The 17,122-nt window shown below is 36.0% G+C and overlaps 1 protein-coding gene across 1 annotated transcript in view; it reads left to right on the top strand.

The window, feature by feature from the left end:
* The first annotated feature begins 103 nt into the window (after window positions 1-103).
* The window catches only part of ATG3 (autophagy related 3), a 35,157-nt gene continuing 18,138 nt past the window's right edge, over window positions 104-17,122 (top strand). Inside the window, exons 1-6 of the mRNA XM_056109298.1 lie at window positions 104-235; window positions 3,241-3,282; window positions 9,095-9,144; window positions 11,528-11,598; window positions 13,225-13,332; window positions 15,819-15,868. Of these exons, the coding sequence (XP_055965273.1) occupies window positions 164-235; window positions 3,241-3,282; window positions 9,095-9,144; window positions 11,528-11,598; window positions 13,225-13,332; window positions 15,819-15,868 (393 nt within the window). The 5' untranslated portion in view covers window positions 104-163. The remainder of the gene's footprint in view (window positions 236-3,240; window positions 3,283-9,094; window positions 9,145-11,527; window positions 11,599-13,224; window positions 13,333-15,818; window positions 15,869-17,122) is intronic.

A 17,122-nucleotide genomic window follows, 5' to 3' on the forward strand; every position in this document is an offset into this window, starting at 1 on the left:
CTCCGTGGCGCGGGTGCGGCTCCGGGGAGCGACTCTTGACTTGCCGGCCCTCCACCCCCCCCCACCCCACCGTCGGGTCCCGGCTGCGCCCCTTCCCCCCTCCCCTCCCTCCCCACCCCACCCCACCCCCTGCGGCGGGGCCGGCCGCCGTCCCGGCCCCAGGATGCAGAATGTGATCAACACAGTGAAGGGAAAGGCGCTGGAAGTGGCCGAGTACCTGACCCCGGTCCTCAAGGTAAGCGGCCGGACGCGCCCCGGGGCTGTCAGGTGCCGGCTCGCTCCACTCCGCCGGGACCGAGGTGTGGGCAAGGGGGGGGGGCGGGGGGCGGGGGGAGGGGGTGGGGAGCGCTCCCGGGGCTTTGGGAGGCGACGCGGGGGGTGCCTCCCCCACCCTCGAGCCGGCGCCGCGGGGCGGGTGCGGGTGCTCGGGAGCGGCTTTCCGGACCGGATCCGAGTCCTCCCTCGCCTCGCCCGCCTCCCTCGGAACACGGGGCCCGGCTGGGTTCTGGAAACGGGCCATCAGCGGCGACCTGTGATGCCACTTCTCGTTCACGTTGCCTTCGGAAGTCCTCATCGTCTGATTCTTACTTATCATTTCCTACTACGGATCAAAAAGTTGGAAATAGTTGCCCCCGAGGCCCTTGCTTGGAGGATTTCGGAGGAGACCCCAGACAGTGTGCCTGTCAGAACCCACCCCCGGGTCTGGCTGACGGGCAAAACCTGCCTCTCGAGGGGTTGGAGGACCCCGGAGTAGTTGTGGATCTTGGACTTGAGTGAGGAAGAAGGAGCGCGCGTGTCTTTCCCCTCTTCTCTGTTCTCTGTCTCCATCTCTCTCTCTCTCTCTATACATACATTTTCTCTATATGCATACACATGTACACACAACAGTATTTTAAAAGTTCAAATTAGGACACTGTGAAATAAAAAAACTAACATTTTAAAGTAAAAAAAATGTGACAGCTTTGGCACATTGAGATAAATTTCTCAATTGCATTTTATTTTACACGTGAAACTTACTCTTGTAGAGTAAGTTTTCTTTTTTTTGCCATGGTTACTGTGTTTCCTCGGTGAAGAGCAAGCATTGAGGGTAAGTGAATACCAAGTTAATAGTGTTCCCCGTCCGCCCCAAGCAATTAGATTTTTACTAAATTTTAGTGTGGGCATAAAATGCTTTTGAAAGTGGTTGGTTCTCTACTCAGTTTGTTTTTATGGTATGCTGAGAATAGTGGGCTTGCGTGTCTTTTTTAAAAGTCCTCGTTTCCAAGACTGATTTCTCAAATACCTTGTTAAATGACCCTAACAAAACCCAGATGTCTATAAATGAGACAGCTCTTCTTACATTTGTTAACTGTAAAATTTTGATTTTTTTTTCTTTAGTACACTTTGAAATTGAAAATGAATTTGACACTTGAATCAGATGATTCTTTTGCTTAAGTCATGTTTTAAAGTATTGTGTGCCTAGGTAGAAAACGTTTATATGGTACATAATTGTTACAGCTATTTAGTTTTAGGGAGCAAGGAACAAAAGTAACTTGCAGATTTCAAACAGCTATTTCATTGGATAGTTGTATTTTATTAAATTTATATCACAGAATTTGTGATTTGAGGAATACTCCTATTTACTGAATCCAAAGGGGAGTATTAGCTTGTTGGTATAGTGATGTATATATTTAGTAATAAGTACAGAATTAATGGCCCTTTGACCCATTCCAAGTGCAAATTTAATTTGCAGAGAACTTTTTTTCCTTGAAAAGAATTCTTATAATTTCCTACTACCTATCAGAAGGTAAAAAAGAACCGTAAGTCCCTAGGATAAAATTAATTCCTTCTCCCAGCAATAATTAAGAAAAAACATGACTTGGACGACCTAAACAGTGTAAACGCTAAAATTCTAGAATGAACTTCAAGCCCTAGTAGGTGAGAGTAGAAACTTCTGATTTCATTTAGAACTATTTTCTCCTTTTCTCACTTCCCCTTAAGCTATCATGAATTATGTTTTGTACACACTTGCCTGTGGAATTTTTTTTTTCCATTTTACTTAACCTATTTTTAATTTTTTTCTATTAAGTCTCTGTGATTTGAAAAGTTGTACATAATAGTGTTGCTTCAGGCATGCAGTGTTCCAACACCAATCCCAGCATCGGTGCAACGTTTCCTTACATGAGACTACCCGTTTCCCCCCCAGACCCAGCTTGCCTCCTTTTGCCTAGGGATTTTGCATTTGCTCTCAGCCTCTGTCTGAACTGGTTTTCTCCCAGTCTCTTCTTCAGTCACTTCTTAGTGAATTGTGTTCTCTTATATAATAGCCTGCTTTCATAGATACCTATCCTTCCATGCCCCACCTCTTCTCTGCTTTATTTTTCTTCACGGTATTTATTGTTGCATGACTTTTCTCCCTCCCCTGGGGTTTAAATTCCTTAAGACAAGAAGGAGTTTGGTTTATTTTATTTATGCCTGTGTTCCCATTGCTTCAGCTGGTAGCAGGCAAATGTTTTGGGTAGCAAATGGTAATTGTATGAATTAATATTTTCATTTTTATAGAGTGCTACAAAATCTTACATATAACCTAAAATACCAAAAAAAAATAGTAAATTATGTCCTTTTGAAAAAGAATGTTGTGATAATAGTGTGCTGGAGATGAGAATAATTGGGAAGTACTAAATTTATGGTTTCTTGTTTTTAATATTACTATAAATGAAATGATGGTGGAATTTTAAGAGTTCTTAGCATCTTTTTACTGTTTTGTAAAGATATTTGATTTCACAAAATAATTTGGTTTTGAGTTTTTTATTTTTTTTTAGTTTCGTGTGTTTGATTTTTGGGCCTCATCTTGATATTCAGGGATTACTCCTGTCTCTGAGCTCAGGAATTACTTGCCTGTGTGCAAGGCAGATGCCCTATTCACTTCCCTGTTCACTGTACTATTGCTCCAGTGCCCACAAAACTATTTGTAAGGCTATATGTAAATTTTGAGTGTTTTTCCAAAGATCTGTTCTTGCTCAAATTGTACTGTAACCGTGTTTGTGTCAGTTTCCTCTGTTAGAGTTCTGTATTTCTTAAGGTCAGCTGCCAGTGAATGATACATACTTTGAATGATACATATTTGATATTTTGATTGATGCATATTTTTTGTATGCATGCCATCATCTCTTAGAGGGGTTCCTGGCAAGTCATTGTGCCCCCAAGCATGTTAAATTTGAAAGTGAAAGTATAATGTTAGTATTCTTTCTGATTTTTTAGGAGTCAAAGTTTAAGGAAACAGGTGTTATCACCCCAGAAGAGGTGAGTGTTGAAGATATTCTAAAAATATCTTGAATTTTGATCATTATTTAGGTAAAGAGATTGTATTATCTCTGTAAGTTACATTGTTGGAATTTTACCTCTCCTTGAAGAAGGTAACTTCCCTCTATATTTTCCACTTCTCCTATTTTTCTGTAGTTCCTCTTAATTTAGCAATGAGGGTTTGATTGCAAATGGAAAAAATTCCAATGGCCACTTATTCTTAGCTCATATTTGCATCATATTGAGCTATGCAATGGGCTCTGTGGTGTTTTGTGAATCTGTTTATACTAAACATGAGATTATGGCTTTCCACAGTCCAAACTTGTTCACTGCTTGGATATTAAGCTTGCTTAGTATTCAGCTTGGTTTTTGTCGTTTTATTTGGGGGGGTGGGAGGGGACAGCGATTGAACCCAAGATTTCTTAATAGATAAAATTATTTTTTTAACTACTTAGTTACATCCTTGGTCTCTTAGATATTTTTAGCTATATACTTAATAGTTTATTTCTGACCATCCTTTAATTCTTTTTCTATTGACCAAGTATTCTTGATTTTACTTAATTCTGAAACTGATTGCTATTTTATAGGCATTTGTTTTTCTTTGGACTTTGATATTTGGTTTTTTGGGCCATACCTAGTGGTACCGAGGGCTTCTTCTGGCTCTGCACTAAAGGATCACTCCAGGTGGGGCTCAGGAGACCATATGGGGTGCCAAGGATTAAAGCTGGGTTGGCTGTCTGCAAGGGAAGCACACTGCCCACTTCACACTCTCCATTCCCTTTAATTGAACTTTTTAATGTAAAATTATGTTTGAAGACTCATTTCCCACTTAATCTTTAATAAAAAGATTTTTCCCTACGTCGTTTGTTTTTGTTAAATAATTCTGTTCTAAAAGGCCTATTAAATTCTGGGTTTATAAATAGTTTTAGTTTCCTACTTATTTTTGGTAAATAATCAGCAATAGAAATTAAACTTGACCGTTAATTCATTAGAATTTCTACTCTTTGACATTAGCACTTTATTGTTTTGAAAGATACATTTTGGAACAAGTTATGCTGTATAATTGGATTTTCAAATGAGCCATGTTTTATGATCTGACTGCTGCTATAAATTCCAAGACCACAGCCAGGGAATTAATTGAACTCTTCAGTTTTCAGTTGTGATAGTATTTCACTAGGGAGCACAGAGGTAGTACAGGAGATAAGGCCTTTGCTTCACATTTAGTGGTATCCGCTGTGACCATGATTAGAATCCCAAGCACCACAAATGATCCGCTCAGCTTCTCCAAGGGTAACTCCTGAGCACCATTGGATATGGTCACTTGTCACTGTCACTGTCCACCCTTCGTTCATAGATTTGCACCTGCGGGCACCAGTAACGTCTCACAACAAATTGTGACTTGTTATTGTTTTTGGCATCTCTAGGGATACTCTCAGTAGCTTGCCGGGCTCTCCAAGAGGGATGGAGGAATCGAACCCAGGGTCGGCCACGTGCAACGCAAATACCATACCCGCTGTGCTATCATACAATATATATATAAAATAAAATTTTGCCAGTCCTATATTAGGATAGCTCTAAGAATGTTCTGCCTTTTGAATATTTCTCCTAAGAAGAACCTAAGACTTTCCCATTTCTCTAAAATCTCTTATCCTGAGTCAGGCAAGTCATTTAAATGAGTGACTTTAATTCAAAATTTCCCAAATCAGTACTTCTCAGCCTTTTTCTGACTGCCACCTGCTTATGACCTTGTTTCCATTAACATCTTAATTATGCTTCTTAATATCCATTATTTTGTATGGACACAGTAAGAGAAACATTAAGCTTGTAAGGGTGGCTCTCTGGGAACATCTTGTGTTAGATCTCAGACTACTGTGCTCAGGCCAGAATAATCTTTCCTAACCCTAGCAGGGTCCTACTTTAGTTCTTATTTTTGAATCACAACAGAATTTGTCCATGAGCATGCTCTTAACTTATAGTTATAAGTACTATGGCGCTTTGGCCAGGCCCATTTCGATGCCAGGGAAGCTCACAGCTTGCCCTGAGTCCATCCAGTCCCTCAGAGGGACCCTGCTTTTGGGTTGCTAGGAAGTAAGGGCAACTGAGACTTAAGTGGAGAGAACAGATGTCCAGGAGTCAGTTAACTCCCAGGTTACAAAAGCATAGCCATAACTGTCTTGTGTCTATGCAAAAAGGACATTGCTCTGAATTAACTATGCAAAGGACTTAAGGAGAAGAGAAAAGCAGTATTTACAAGATAACAAAGTCTGATTAGGAGATAAAGGGGATTCACCAGTTGGGGAAGCAGAGCACAAAGAAAGAGGTTACAAATGAACACAGAGGAATGGGAACACTGTGATGGGAGTAACCCAGTAAACCTAAGCTCCCTGTGGCAAAGCAGAGAGGACACACCAGTGTTATCCTACACTTCTCAGTCTTTTTCTAACTGCTACCTGCTTCTGACCTTGTTTCCATCCTGTGGTCCTCCTGTTCTGTCCATTGGCCCATTCATTTTTTTTGCCATGAAACTCCATTTCAATGCATTTTAAAATCTGTGGTTCCTTTGGGATATTCTGGGGACCTCCAGTGAGTCTTATCATCCCCCCACTAATCCCCCCCCCCCAATTGAAATACTCTGCCCTAAAAGATGCCTTTCTTCCTCACTGTTTTAATACCTTGAATTCCAAATAAAATTATGCTTTAATCTTAAGGATATGATTTGTTGTCTTGTTGAATAATGATATAATTTAGATAAGGCTCTTGAACTGAAGTATCTAAAATGGAGGCCAGAGATGAAAATATGTATTCTTGTCAGAGTGCAAGATGTGTAGATGATTAATTGCTAAATGGGTAGTTCAAATGGGAGAACTGAATGGAATTAAGTCTGGCCACTGAATAGAATTAAGTTTTCAAAGTACCTACAGATTTATTCGAATAACCATTACTTGCACTTGACTGTATCATTAAGTGGTTTATGAATCTCCTTTTATAAAAAAAAATGCAAGGCAAAATTTGTTTGGCTGAATACTGACCACATAGTTCTGATTGTGATAGAGACAATTAGAGGATTGAGTTAGAGAAGAATGAATTTAGAGGAGGGAAATGAGAAGACATAATTTGCTTTGGATAGATTCTAGGTTCATCGTTTGTTTATTTCATGTTTCTGGGCTTTGACTGTCAGCCCTCAGCTGTTTTCCTGCTTTTCATGAACGGTGTGGAAGATTAATTGGCTTCCTGTGTCTATACAAAAGGACATTGCTTTAAACTATTCAAAAGACAAGGGAGGGGAGAAAGGCAATATTAACTTACAATACAAGTTCAGTGTCCTAGAAAGATCTGGCCTTACAAATTAACAGAAACTGATTAGGGGAATAAACTGATTAACTGTTTGGGGAGGAGAGCATAGGGAAGTATTATAAATAAAAAAAAGAATGGGAGTGACTCAGGAGCACTGGGATGGGTGTGACCCGATAAACCTAAGCTACCTGAGGAAGGACAAAACAGTGTTATCCTACATGGAAGTACTCTGTTTCTGAAAGGGGAAGAGAATTATCTAACACAGTATTGTGTTAGTTAAAATGCTTGAACGTTTAGCCATAGCACAGCGGGTAGGGCGTTTGCCTTGCCCACAGCGAACATGGCCACGACCCGAGTTCTATTCGTCCGCCCCCTTCGGAGAGCCCAGCAAGCTACCGAGAGTATCTCGCCCGCACGGTAAAGCCTGGCAAGCTCCCCTTGACGTATTCGATATGCTAGACACAGCAACAAGTCTCACAGTGGAGATTTACTGGGCCTGCTTGAGCAAATCAATGAACAATGGGAGGACCGTGACCGTGATAGTATTTGTATGACCTTACTGATGATACTGGTAACACTCACTGAAATGTTACAATTATTCTAACTTGTTGGATTTAATCAGTGTTACGTAATTTTTACATAGATAAACAGAATGCTACTACAAGCAAAAATGCATTTATAGAAATTTGTCCTACATTTTTATTTTACTTGCATATATATATAACATGTAATAACTGCTTCTGCTAATAGTGGCAGATATGCACATGTACTAATTATTCATGCAAGTGTGTTTTTTTTAGTTTAAATTTTTGTAATACTGTCACCAGAGATGCTATGCAATAAATAATAGTTTTGTAGTTAAGTTTTCTTTTCTTTTTTTTTTTTGGCTCTTGGGTTATACTCTCAGCTGTGCTTATGAATCACTGCTGGCTCTGACTCTGAGCTCAGGGATTGCTCCTGCAAGGGCTAGGGTACCCTGTGTCATGAACTGAATCTGGTCAGCTTCCTGCAACGCAAGCACATTATACACTGTTCTATCTATCCTCCCCTATTTCCATTTTTAAGTTTTTTGTTTTGCTTGATTTTTGTTAAGTTAACACTCTTGGTTATGATTAATTTCTGGTAAAACTAAATTTAGCAATCAAATGCTACATTTAACCCATGTAGAAATTTAGGTTAAATGTAGCATTTGATTGTAGCAATTCAGAATATTTAAAACTGGAGGGTGAGAATACTGTTTTCATTTGCATTTGTCTCTAACCAGTATAAAAACAGATTCCTTGAAATAAAATAGAGACATGCAAATTAACAGTCAGCACTCATACTTTAGAGAATTTTTCTCCCCAAATAGTGTTATAAAGACAACTCTCCCAGAAAGTAGATGATTACAGATACCCTAAATTGATAATCCCATGAGTAACAGTAAATTAAATTAAAATTATTGTGAAATAGAAGCTGGGGAGATAGTATGGAGGATAGGGCACTTGCCTTGCATGTGGCCAACCCAGGTGCCCTCCCTAGTATATGGTCACTCAAGCCCTTTCAGAATTGATCCCTGAGCGCAAAACCTGGAGTAAGCCATGAGCACTGATGAGTATGACCCCAAAACAAAAACGAGATAAAAAAAACTTATAAAATTGAATTAATTTATATATTATGTCCATATTTTGTTGAACTTGGGGACACTAAGTATGTTTAATACTTTCCCTTTGTACTCAAGTAGGATTTGTGTCTTTTAGTAAAATCAGTTCATATTCTAACACAATGAAAACTTTACCTTTTAGTTTTTATAAGAACAGTGTACAGTGTTCATCTTGCTCAGAAAGTTTGAGGTTTCTTAGAAAATTTATTGAATTATTATTTTGGTTTTTAGTGTATTAAAATGTTTTGAGTCTAATAAAAAATTTTAATTCTCCACTCATTGTTGTCCTAAACTTCAGTTCTTAATGTTGTTAATGATTTCCTTTAATTGTAAGATTGTGAAAAAGATTTCAGAATTGCACTTACCTAAGTTTAAAAAGTAAGGAAGAACTGTACTGTGATGTAATAAACTATTTTCATGTCATAGACCTGGATCTATTTAGTAACGCTCTATTTAGTAAGATAGTTAAAAAATAATTTTATTGAATTTTCAGCCATATCAAGAATTTCTATATTTTACATTATATGTTATACATATTTTACATTATATGTTATACATTATATGTTATAGCATATTCTGCAGCGCTTTCTTTATATGTTATACTGTATGTTTTTGGTGTTTATTCCATAAATGCTTAACAATTGAAGTAAAATAAATAACCTATTTTTGACTTCCAAGATTAGAATTTTGTCTAAGTTAAAAATTTTGCAGTTTTAACTATAAAAACAATTTTGAGACTGGTGGAGTAGTTTGGTAGTTTTTGCATTGGTTTGCAGATAAATAGGTTGTACAGGATGATTATTTTGCTATTGCCACTTTCAGTGATACTCAATTTTTTCTTTTTTTTTTTTTTTAAACATTCCTTCTAAATTATAGTTTGTTGCAGCTGGAGATCACTTAGTCCATCACTGTCCAACATGGCAATGGTAAGTAATCTTGGTTGAAGAATAAAAAGATTAGTAAAGGGTTTGATGTCATAATTTTAACCGTTTGAAATTAGGTTAATGCATTAAAATCAGAATGACCAGTTTAGTTCTTTTCTAGTATATTTTTCTTTTAAGAGCTAAACTAAAGGAATAAAAATTTGGGCAAAGATGGATATTTTTATATTATTATTGCTATATTAATATTTCATTTTTGATAGTGTCTGATCTTGTGTATATTGAAGAAATAATTTCAAGAGTTTAATACATTAGATTAATTTGTTTATTTACAGACTGCTTTAGTGGCAAACTCAGTTTAATTACTGTCAAGTACTTAATGTAAAATCATCTGTCAGTAGTTGAAAAGGTGAATACAGTTTTGGCAGACTCTTTTCATTAGACTTGGTTTGTGATTGTTATCTTATTTGAGTATAAGTGGCTTAGCTTTTTATATTCCTCCTCACCCACCACCCCATGACATTTTTCAGTTGCAATTGAAAAGTGAGTTTTTGAAAGGGAGTATATTTCCTAGAGTTTAGAAGGCTCTAATTGTTAATTTTTTCTTACTAATTAAGGTAACTATTTTAAACCAGAGATGGTCGTTCTTGGCATTTTTATTCCATTTAGTTTTTTGTGTAGCACATATCAAATAGTTGCTGCTAATTTTTATCAATCACTCAGATTCTTAAAGAATATTTTTTATGTGCCAATATAGGTTAAAAAAAAGTCAATTCGTTTATTTTTTATATCCTTGTCTTTCCTACATGTGTTCAGTGTTGTATTTGAAATTGACTTCCTATTATAGAATCTAATCTGTTAAAGGGTGGTTAACTATAGGTCCCTCTTCCCTGAATTGGTGAAACTTTATTTAGCTTGTATCTAGCCTGTAATTGATGCATAATTTATTTTGTAAGAGATAAGACATTTAGCATTTTTTCCAGTATGCTTGCTTTATGCTGATATGTTTGTGACAGACACTACATAACTTCCCAGCCCGAGAAAAATGTAGTAGGTGAGCCATGCAAAACCCTTAACAAAATTTAATGGTAATCAGAAATGTTATAGGTAGTTGTCAGAGTGAGTAGCATTAAAGAATAGAAACTCTGAATTCACTGGGCTTGTTCCTGGATCTTCATTTTAGAATTTTTTTTTTCCCTTTATTTTATTTTACATTTTAGAATTTTGTGACAGCATTTCTTTACGCTTATTTATAAAATGGTTATATCGATATTTTAAATTTAAGATAAAAAAATTAAATAAAAAGAGTCAAGTACTGTAATAAAAACTCTCTGAAAGTTTTTTAAATGTGTTTCTATCATTCTCAACATAATCATCATGTGATTCAAAGCATCTTTTATTTCTTAGTTCCTATTTTAATAGGTTGCTAGGAATAGAGATCTTGCCAACCTACTTTGTTATGTAATGGTGTATAGCTATTTTTTTTTTTTTGGCCTGTCTCCAGTTGAGCAATACTTTGGGATTGAAAATCTGTGTAAGATTATACTTATTAAGGATCATCTCTTTCTTTTTGTTTAGAGACAAATGCAGTTACTAAATGATATCCCTTTTATTTACTATTTTACCAAACTCTTTCCCTTAGGTCTGGCTCTCTTTAAAAACTGATATTCTGTGGTTCACCATGCTATTAATAATGGTTTCTCATGCACGTAATTAAAACATAACACCTATCATCAGTGTACCCCCACCCTTTCCCAAGAACCCCATGACACCTCCCTCTCCCAAAGACCCCAAGATTACTCTCAACCCGCCCCCGCCCCCCTGCCCTAGCCAGTCAATTGTGTGAATCACTTCTCTCGTTTTGTTGCTACCTTGCTGTGTATCTTTACCTGAATAGTCAAAACAATTCTAAGAAAACTAAAGATGAGAAGCATCACATTCCTCATTTGATTTTTTTTTATTCCTTTTATTTCTTCATTTTTTGGTGGGGGAGTGGTGTGTACGTGCATGCCTCTGTGTGTGTGTGTGTGTGTGTGTGTGTGTGTGTGTGTGTGTATGTTGCTTTTATTTAGTTTGCCCACTGTGATTTGCAGTTTTATAGTTAAAAGTATAGTGCCTGATTTCTCCATCTTTGTCTTAGTTTCCCCTGCATCCCACACCAGCCCCATCACTCCAGGGTAATGGGGATTTCTCTAGTATATGTAGAGGATATAGATATATAATGGCAGTTTATATAGTCTTAGTATGTTTTATTTAAGTTTGTTACCATCTTTCGTTCCTTGATGTATATCACTTATGGCATTCTTCTCAAATGAATTTTAAAACAAGGGTTATAGATTATATAGCTTTGGAATTGATACATGGTACTATCTTATCTTTGCCTTTTAAAATATTATTTATGTTTTGCTGCTTTCCACTTACTTTAAAGGGCTACAGGGGAAGAACTGAAAGTGAAAGCATACCTACCATCAGGCAAACAATTTTTGGTCACCAAAAATGGTAAGAATAATGTATAAGATGTATTAGTAAATTTTGCACTGAAATATCATTTTTAAAAATAACCTTTTACCTTACTCATCTTAATTTATCATTAAAGTTGTATTTATTGCTTTTTAGAAGAAATTAGGAAATTTAATGAAACTCTGAGTTTTTTATTGTTAGGCTATTTTTCTCTTTATTTGATTTTTATATCTTTTAAATTCCATTTTCTCAAACTGGTCTTGTTTTAAGATCTGAAGTGAAAGAGAGATTTTAAGTAATGTTGGACTTATTTTAATTTAACATTTGTTTCAGTGGAGACACTCTTAGTGGTAACCCGAACTGCTTCAGGTTTTAGCTTGGAATTGCTTCTGACATTGTACTCAAGAGCACCGTTCAGTGCTGGGGACTGCTTTAATGATAGGTTTTAAGTGCTCTCAGCATCTATCCACATTTACTTTTTTTCCTAAATTGAGTTTGTAATCATAATTATTTTAAAGATATTTTAATATTCTTTAAACTTAATATTTTACATAGAAGGTGAGTTGATATTGCTTAGGACAGAGGCTCAGTGATAAAAATTTTATTGTTATTGAAAGATTTTCAATGGGCACAAAGTAGTTTTTGAAGGAGATAGTATCTTATTTATGAAGTTAACTTGAAAACAACCTCACTTTATTCTCTCTTGCCACAAAATAATAGCTTGATTTCTGTTCTGTTCTACTTCGCCCATTATAAGAAAGGAAAAATTTGTGTGAAGCACCGTTTATTCTTTCATACAAACTTTTATTAAAATTTATATTTATATTTATTTAAGAGAATCTGGAGATTATTACCAGTTTGTTGATCCTGTAACTTTTTTTTTCTTTTTTGGGTCATACCCAGCAATGCACAGGGGTCACTCCTGGCTCTGCACTCTGGAATTACCCCTGCTGGTGCTTGGGACCATATTAAGTGCTGGAAATCGAACCTGGGTCGGCCACGTGCAAGGCAAACGCGCTACCATTGTGCTATCGCACCAGCCCCAACCCTATAACATATTATTGTTACCTTTTAAATTTTTTTTGGCTCTTATGCATAATGCCAGCTAATTGACATATTTGCTACATGAAAAACCTGGCATCTATTTTGTACTATGCCTATATTGTATTGTGCCTATATTGAGATTAAAATTTAGAAGATAAGAGAATTTTGTACTTTAACTCTTATGAATAGTTAAAACTTGATTGAGAATTTATATTGTAGTTATTTTAGCATTACAAATCAGAGTTTATCTCTTCCATCTCTGAAAAAGACGTAACACCCTAGTGTTCTGAAAGCCAAGCCATTAAAATTAGGTATTACTTACTCATTAGCCAGAAATTAAAAGCCCTCTCTGCTTCAACCTGTAGTCTTACATAGATCACCAGAGAAAGGCATACATAAACTCCAAAAGAGCCTTTATTCCCCGATAAAGGAAAAATATCATCAAATAACTTTTGCTGAATGAACTTCTTAAAACTAATTCCATTTCAAGTGAAATTCAGTATTCACTTAATAATTTGCTTCTAGAAATACCCTATTTTATTAAATAGACTTTCTCTTTTTTTCTAATGGATTTATAGGAAGCAGGAAACATGCTATTAACTATTTGCATTTTTTTAATAGTGCCGTGTTATAAAAGGTGCAAGCAGATGGAATATTCAGATGAACTGGAAGCAATCATCGAAGAAGATGATGGTGATGGGGGATGGGTAGATACTTATCATAACACAGGTATGAGACTAGATTGGCATAATTGGTAGCAAAAGAGGATGCATAGGGCACAGTTTTATTCCAGTAGACTTTTTTTTTTAAGATGGAAAAAGGAAGATAAATTGGATAAAAAAGTTATTCTTGGACATTTGGATTTTATATTGCTGTTACTTCAGGGGAAATTTTAAAATACCCGTATTTTCTTCATTTCTGAAAAAAGAAAACCAAATAAATACAGAATATGCAATATTTTATACTATGATTTAAGATTCTGTATTTGCATTTCATTCCATGACTGGATAAGGAGCTTTAGGACAGGGATCATGCCATCCTCATATTTCTTTTATTCAGCTCTGAGATTTATAGCTAGTTAAGAATTGTTGACTAACACCGCCAGGAGTAATTTCTGAGTGCAGAACCAGGAGTAACCCCTGAGCATCACTGGGTGTGACTCAAAAAGCAAAGAAAAAAAAAAAGAATTGTTGACTGACTACTAAGAGGACTGTAGGATCCATAGAGGAAATTAATTGTTAAATCTTCATTATCATAGTATCTGATAGAGAAATTGATTTGTTCAGTACATTTTTTTAAAGAATTGACTCAGTCCTTTCATAACTGTGTAAGTTATTTGCCACTCTGAATATTATTTTTCTTAGTCCTGAAACTTATTTTGCCATTATATTGCGTAACTTTGTAAACACTTTTTATGTTTCTCTAGCCAGCTGTCTTTTTGAGGGGGGTCTTCCAAGCAGGAGACAGTGCTTGACCAACCAAATTGTTTTGTTCAATGGTAAAACCATGGCATTGCTGCGTAGTGGGGTCCACTAAGATCATCTCTGAGGCTATTTGTGGAGGGGACCATGCCATACCTGTGATCTAACTGCTGATCTAATGCATAGTATGGCAAGTTTCTTAAACCTTGTACTATCTTACGGCCCTCGATTTAATTCTGATGAAAAAAAATCTTTTGTGTGCAAACAGATAGATTTAGAATTTCTCTTAAATATATGTGTTCAAATATATGTGTTGAAATATATGTGTTCATATATATTTATAGAAAATATATATATATATATATATATATATATATATATATATTTGCCTCCCAAGCAGTACTCAGGTTTAGATAATGAACATAACCAACCACTGAACACTCCTAGTTGGCTGGTATTCAATGCTGGGGCCCAAGGATGTAGTTCTGGTTATCTAATCCAGGTTGGCCATGCAAGGCATGCACCTCAATCCCTGTATTAACTCTCTGGCTTCTTTTCTAAGTTAAAATTCAGGATATTAAAAAGTTTTCTCTATCTTTAAGTCCTACAAAGTGATAGTAGAGCAAGATTTCTCAAAAAGCACATTAACAGTTTGAACTATTTAATTCTAGCATTTCCTATGCATTATAGTTTATCAGTTATATCTGAGCACTGCCAGTAGAAGAAGCTGATTAACAAAGGGCAGATAATTTGCATATTTGCACTTAGGATTTATTTATTGAGCATTTTGTGTTATTGTTGAACAGTCTCATTAAGAACACAGTTATTGTAACTTTTTTTTTCATTATTCTTTTGGCCACATTCAGCAGTACTCAGGTTTACTCCTGGCTCTGTGCTCAAAATCATCCCTGGCGGGGCTTGGGTGAATTATTTGATGTGGTGCCAGGGATTTAATCTGGTTTGGCTACATGCAAGGCAAATACTCTACCTGTTGCACTGTTGCTTTGGTTCAGGTATTTTAAATTAAACATTTATCAGAGCAGTGCTGCCATCTGCTAATGCGACCTTCATTGAGCAAAATAGTTTTAGAGTTGTTACTATGGACACAGTATTGGGCCATGTCAGCACATGTGGAATTTTTATTTATTTATTTATTTATTTTTTGCTTTTTTTGTCACACCAGTGATACTCTGGTTACTCCTGGCTTTGCACTTAGGAATTGCCCCTGACAGTGCTTGGGAGACCATATGGGAAGCTGGGAATCGAACCCGCGTGCAAGGCAAATGCCCTGCTGTCTGTGCTATTGGAAAATTATCTCATGATATAGAATTGCAGATTAAATAAGATATGGAAATAGTAAAATAGTCCCATGTAAATGTGCTATGCTGTTACTAGCTTCGTGTGACTTATTTCTGAAATAAATAACATGAATATATGCTATTTGATGCAGGTTTAAATGTAAATAAGTCCTATTATCATTTAGTATATCCATTTTCTAAGACTATAATTAGATACTTACACATGAAAGAAATGACTAAGAGTAGGTTAATTCATGTGTTTTTAAAGTGTTAATTTATATTAATTGGAATGTTTGACTTGAAATTTTTTTGTCTGCTTTGAGAAGCATTTTTGATATTATTCCTACTATAAATTAGAAAAAACAGCTGCTAACGTTGATTTCTCATTTCAGGAAAATGGTGAGAATTTAGAAAATTGTGTTTTATATTGCTTGAATCAATAAATGAGGGCTTTTCATAACTTAATTTTAGTTATTCTCTGTTGAATTTTAAACAGGTGTTACAGGAATCACCGAAGCAGTTAAAGAGATTACATTGGAAAGCAAGGTACTAGTTAATTAGTGATGTTTCTGATAACCTGGCTATTTGGCTATATAAAGATTACTCATCTTTTTTTACTCTAGAAATTTTATACAAGTTCTTACCTTCTACCTATTTTTCCCTGTCATTTTTCTTTATCAGTTCACAAAAAAATTGGTTTTTTTTCTCTTTTTCTCCTGAATCTGTTATGTATTAAGACTTTTTTTTTTTTAGATTATAGCCAATAAAACCACTTATTATCACTGAGGGAGAAGACTTTCTAGCTATTTTAAAAGAAATGGCTTTTTGCCATTGATAGTGGTGTTTACAGATAGGCCATGATTTCCTTAAAGCTGGCAGAGTCACTTCAATTGCTTGCTTTGAGAAGGACTCAAAATGACAAATATTCAGAACATCAGCAGCCAGTGGCATTGGTCTTACTGAGACAATGGAATGGGTAGTAGAAACAGTGAAGAGCAAGACAGTAAATTCACTTTGTTCTGCTGAAGACTTTAGGAACACATCCCTTTGGAAACAGTGTGTCTTATACTTCATGTTAAAATTGTTGGTATATAATTATCTGAATGCAATATTTCCAATGAATTTTTTAAAAAATTAACATTTGGTAGAGGGATAGCTACTGGTTTTTGTTCGTTTTGTTTGGGACCATACCCTGTGGTGCTCAGGGCTTACTCCTGACTTTGCACTCAGGCATCACTCCTGGCAGGGCTCAGGGGAAATACCAACATAAAACAACAAAACTAGATGAATCACCAGTGCCATCAGACCTCTGTAGTTTGCCTGAAGAAGCCTTTAGGACAATAATCATAGCAATGCTCAGTGATTTGAAAGCAATGTTGAAATGAATCAACTTGAAGAGAGTTTGTTGAAACAAAGATCTTGTCCCAAGAGAATTAATAACTTAATAGTACAGTAGGAAACCTTAGAGGCCATATGGTTAAAGCCAAAAATTGAGTAAGTATTCCCAAAGATGCCAATAAACAAATGAACCAAAGAGAAAATGGTAAAGAGAATTTTTAAAAAATGAAGAGAACATAAGGGAAATTATTAACTGCCAAGAGAAATAATTTCAGAATTATAGGAATCCCAAGAGTAGAAGAAAGAGGAAAAGGAAAAGACTAGAGATAATTGTTGAGGATTTCCTCAATCTGTAGAGCAGGATGGGAGCACAGATACAGGAGGCTCAGAGAATGCCAACCAGAGTAAACCCAGACACAACGATACCAAGACATTTTAGAATTAAAATGGCAAGAACCAAAG

This window comes from Sorex fumeus, unplaced genomic scaffold (assembly GCF_029834395.1).
Source record: "Sorex fumeus unplaced genomic scaffold, SorFum_2.1 ptg000265l, whole genome shotgun sequence".
NCBI classification, from domain to species: Eukaryota; Metazoa; Chordata; class Mammalia; order Eulipotyphla; family Soricidae; genus Sorex; species Sorex fumeus.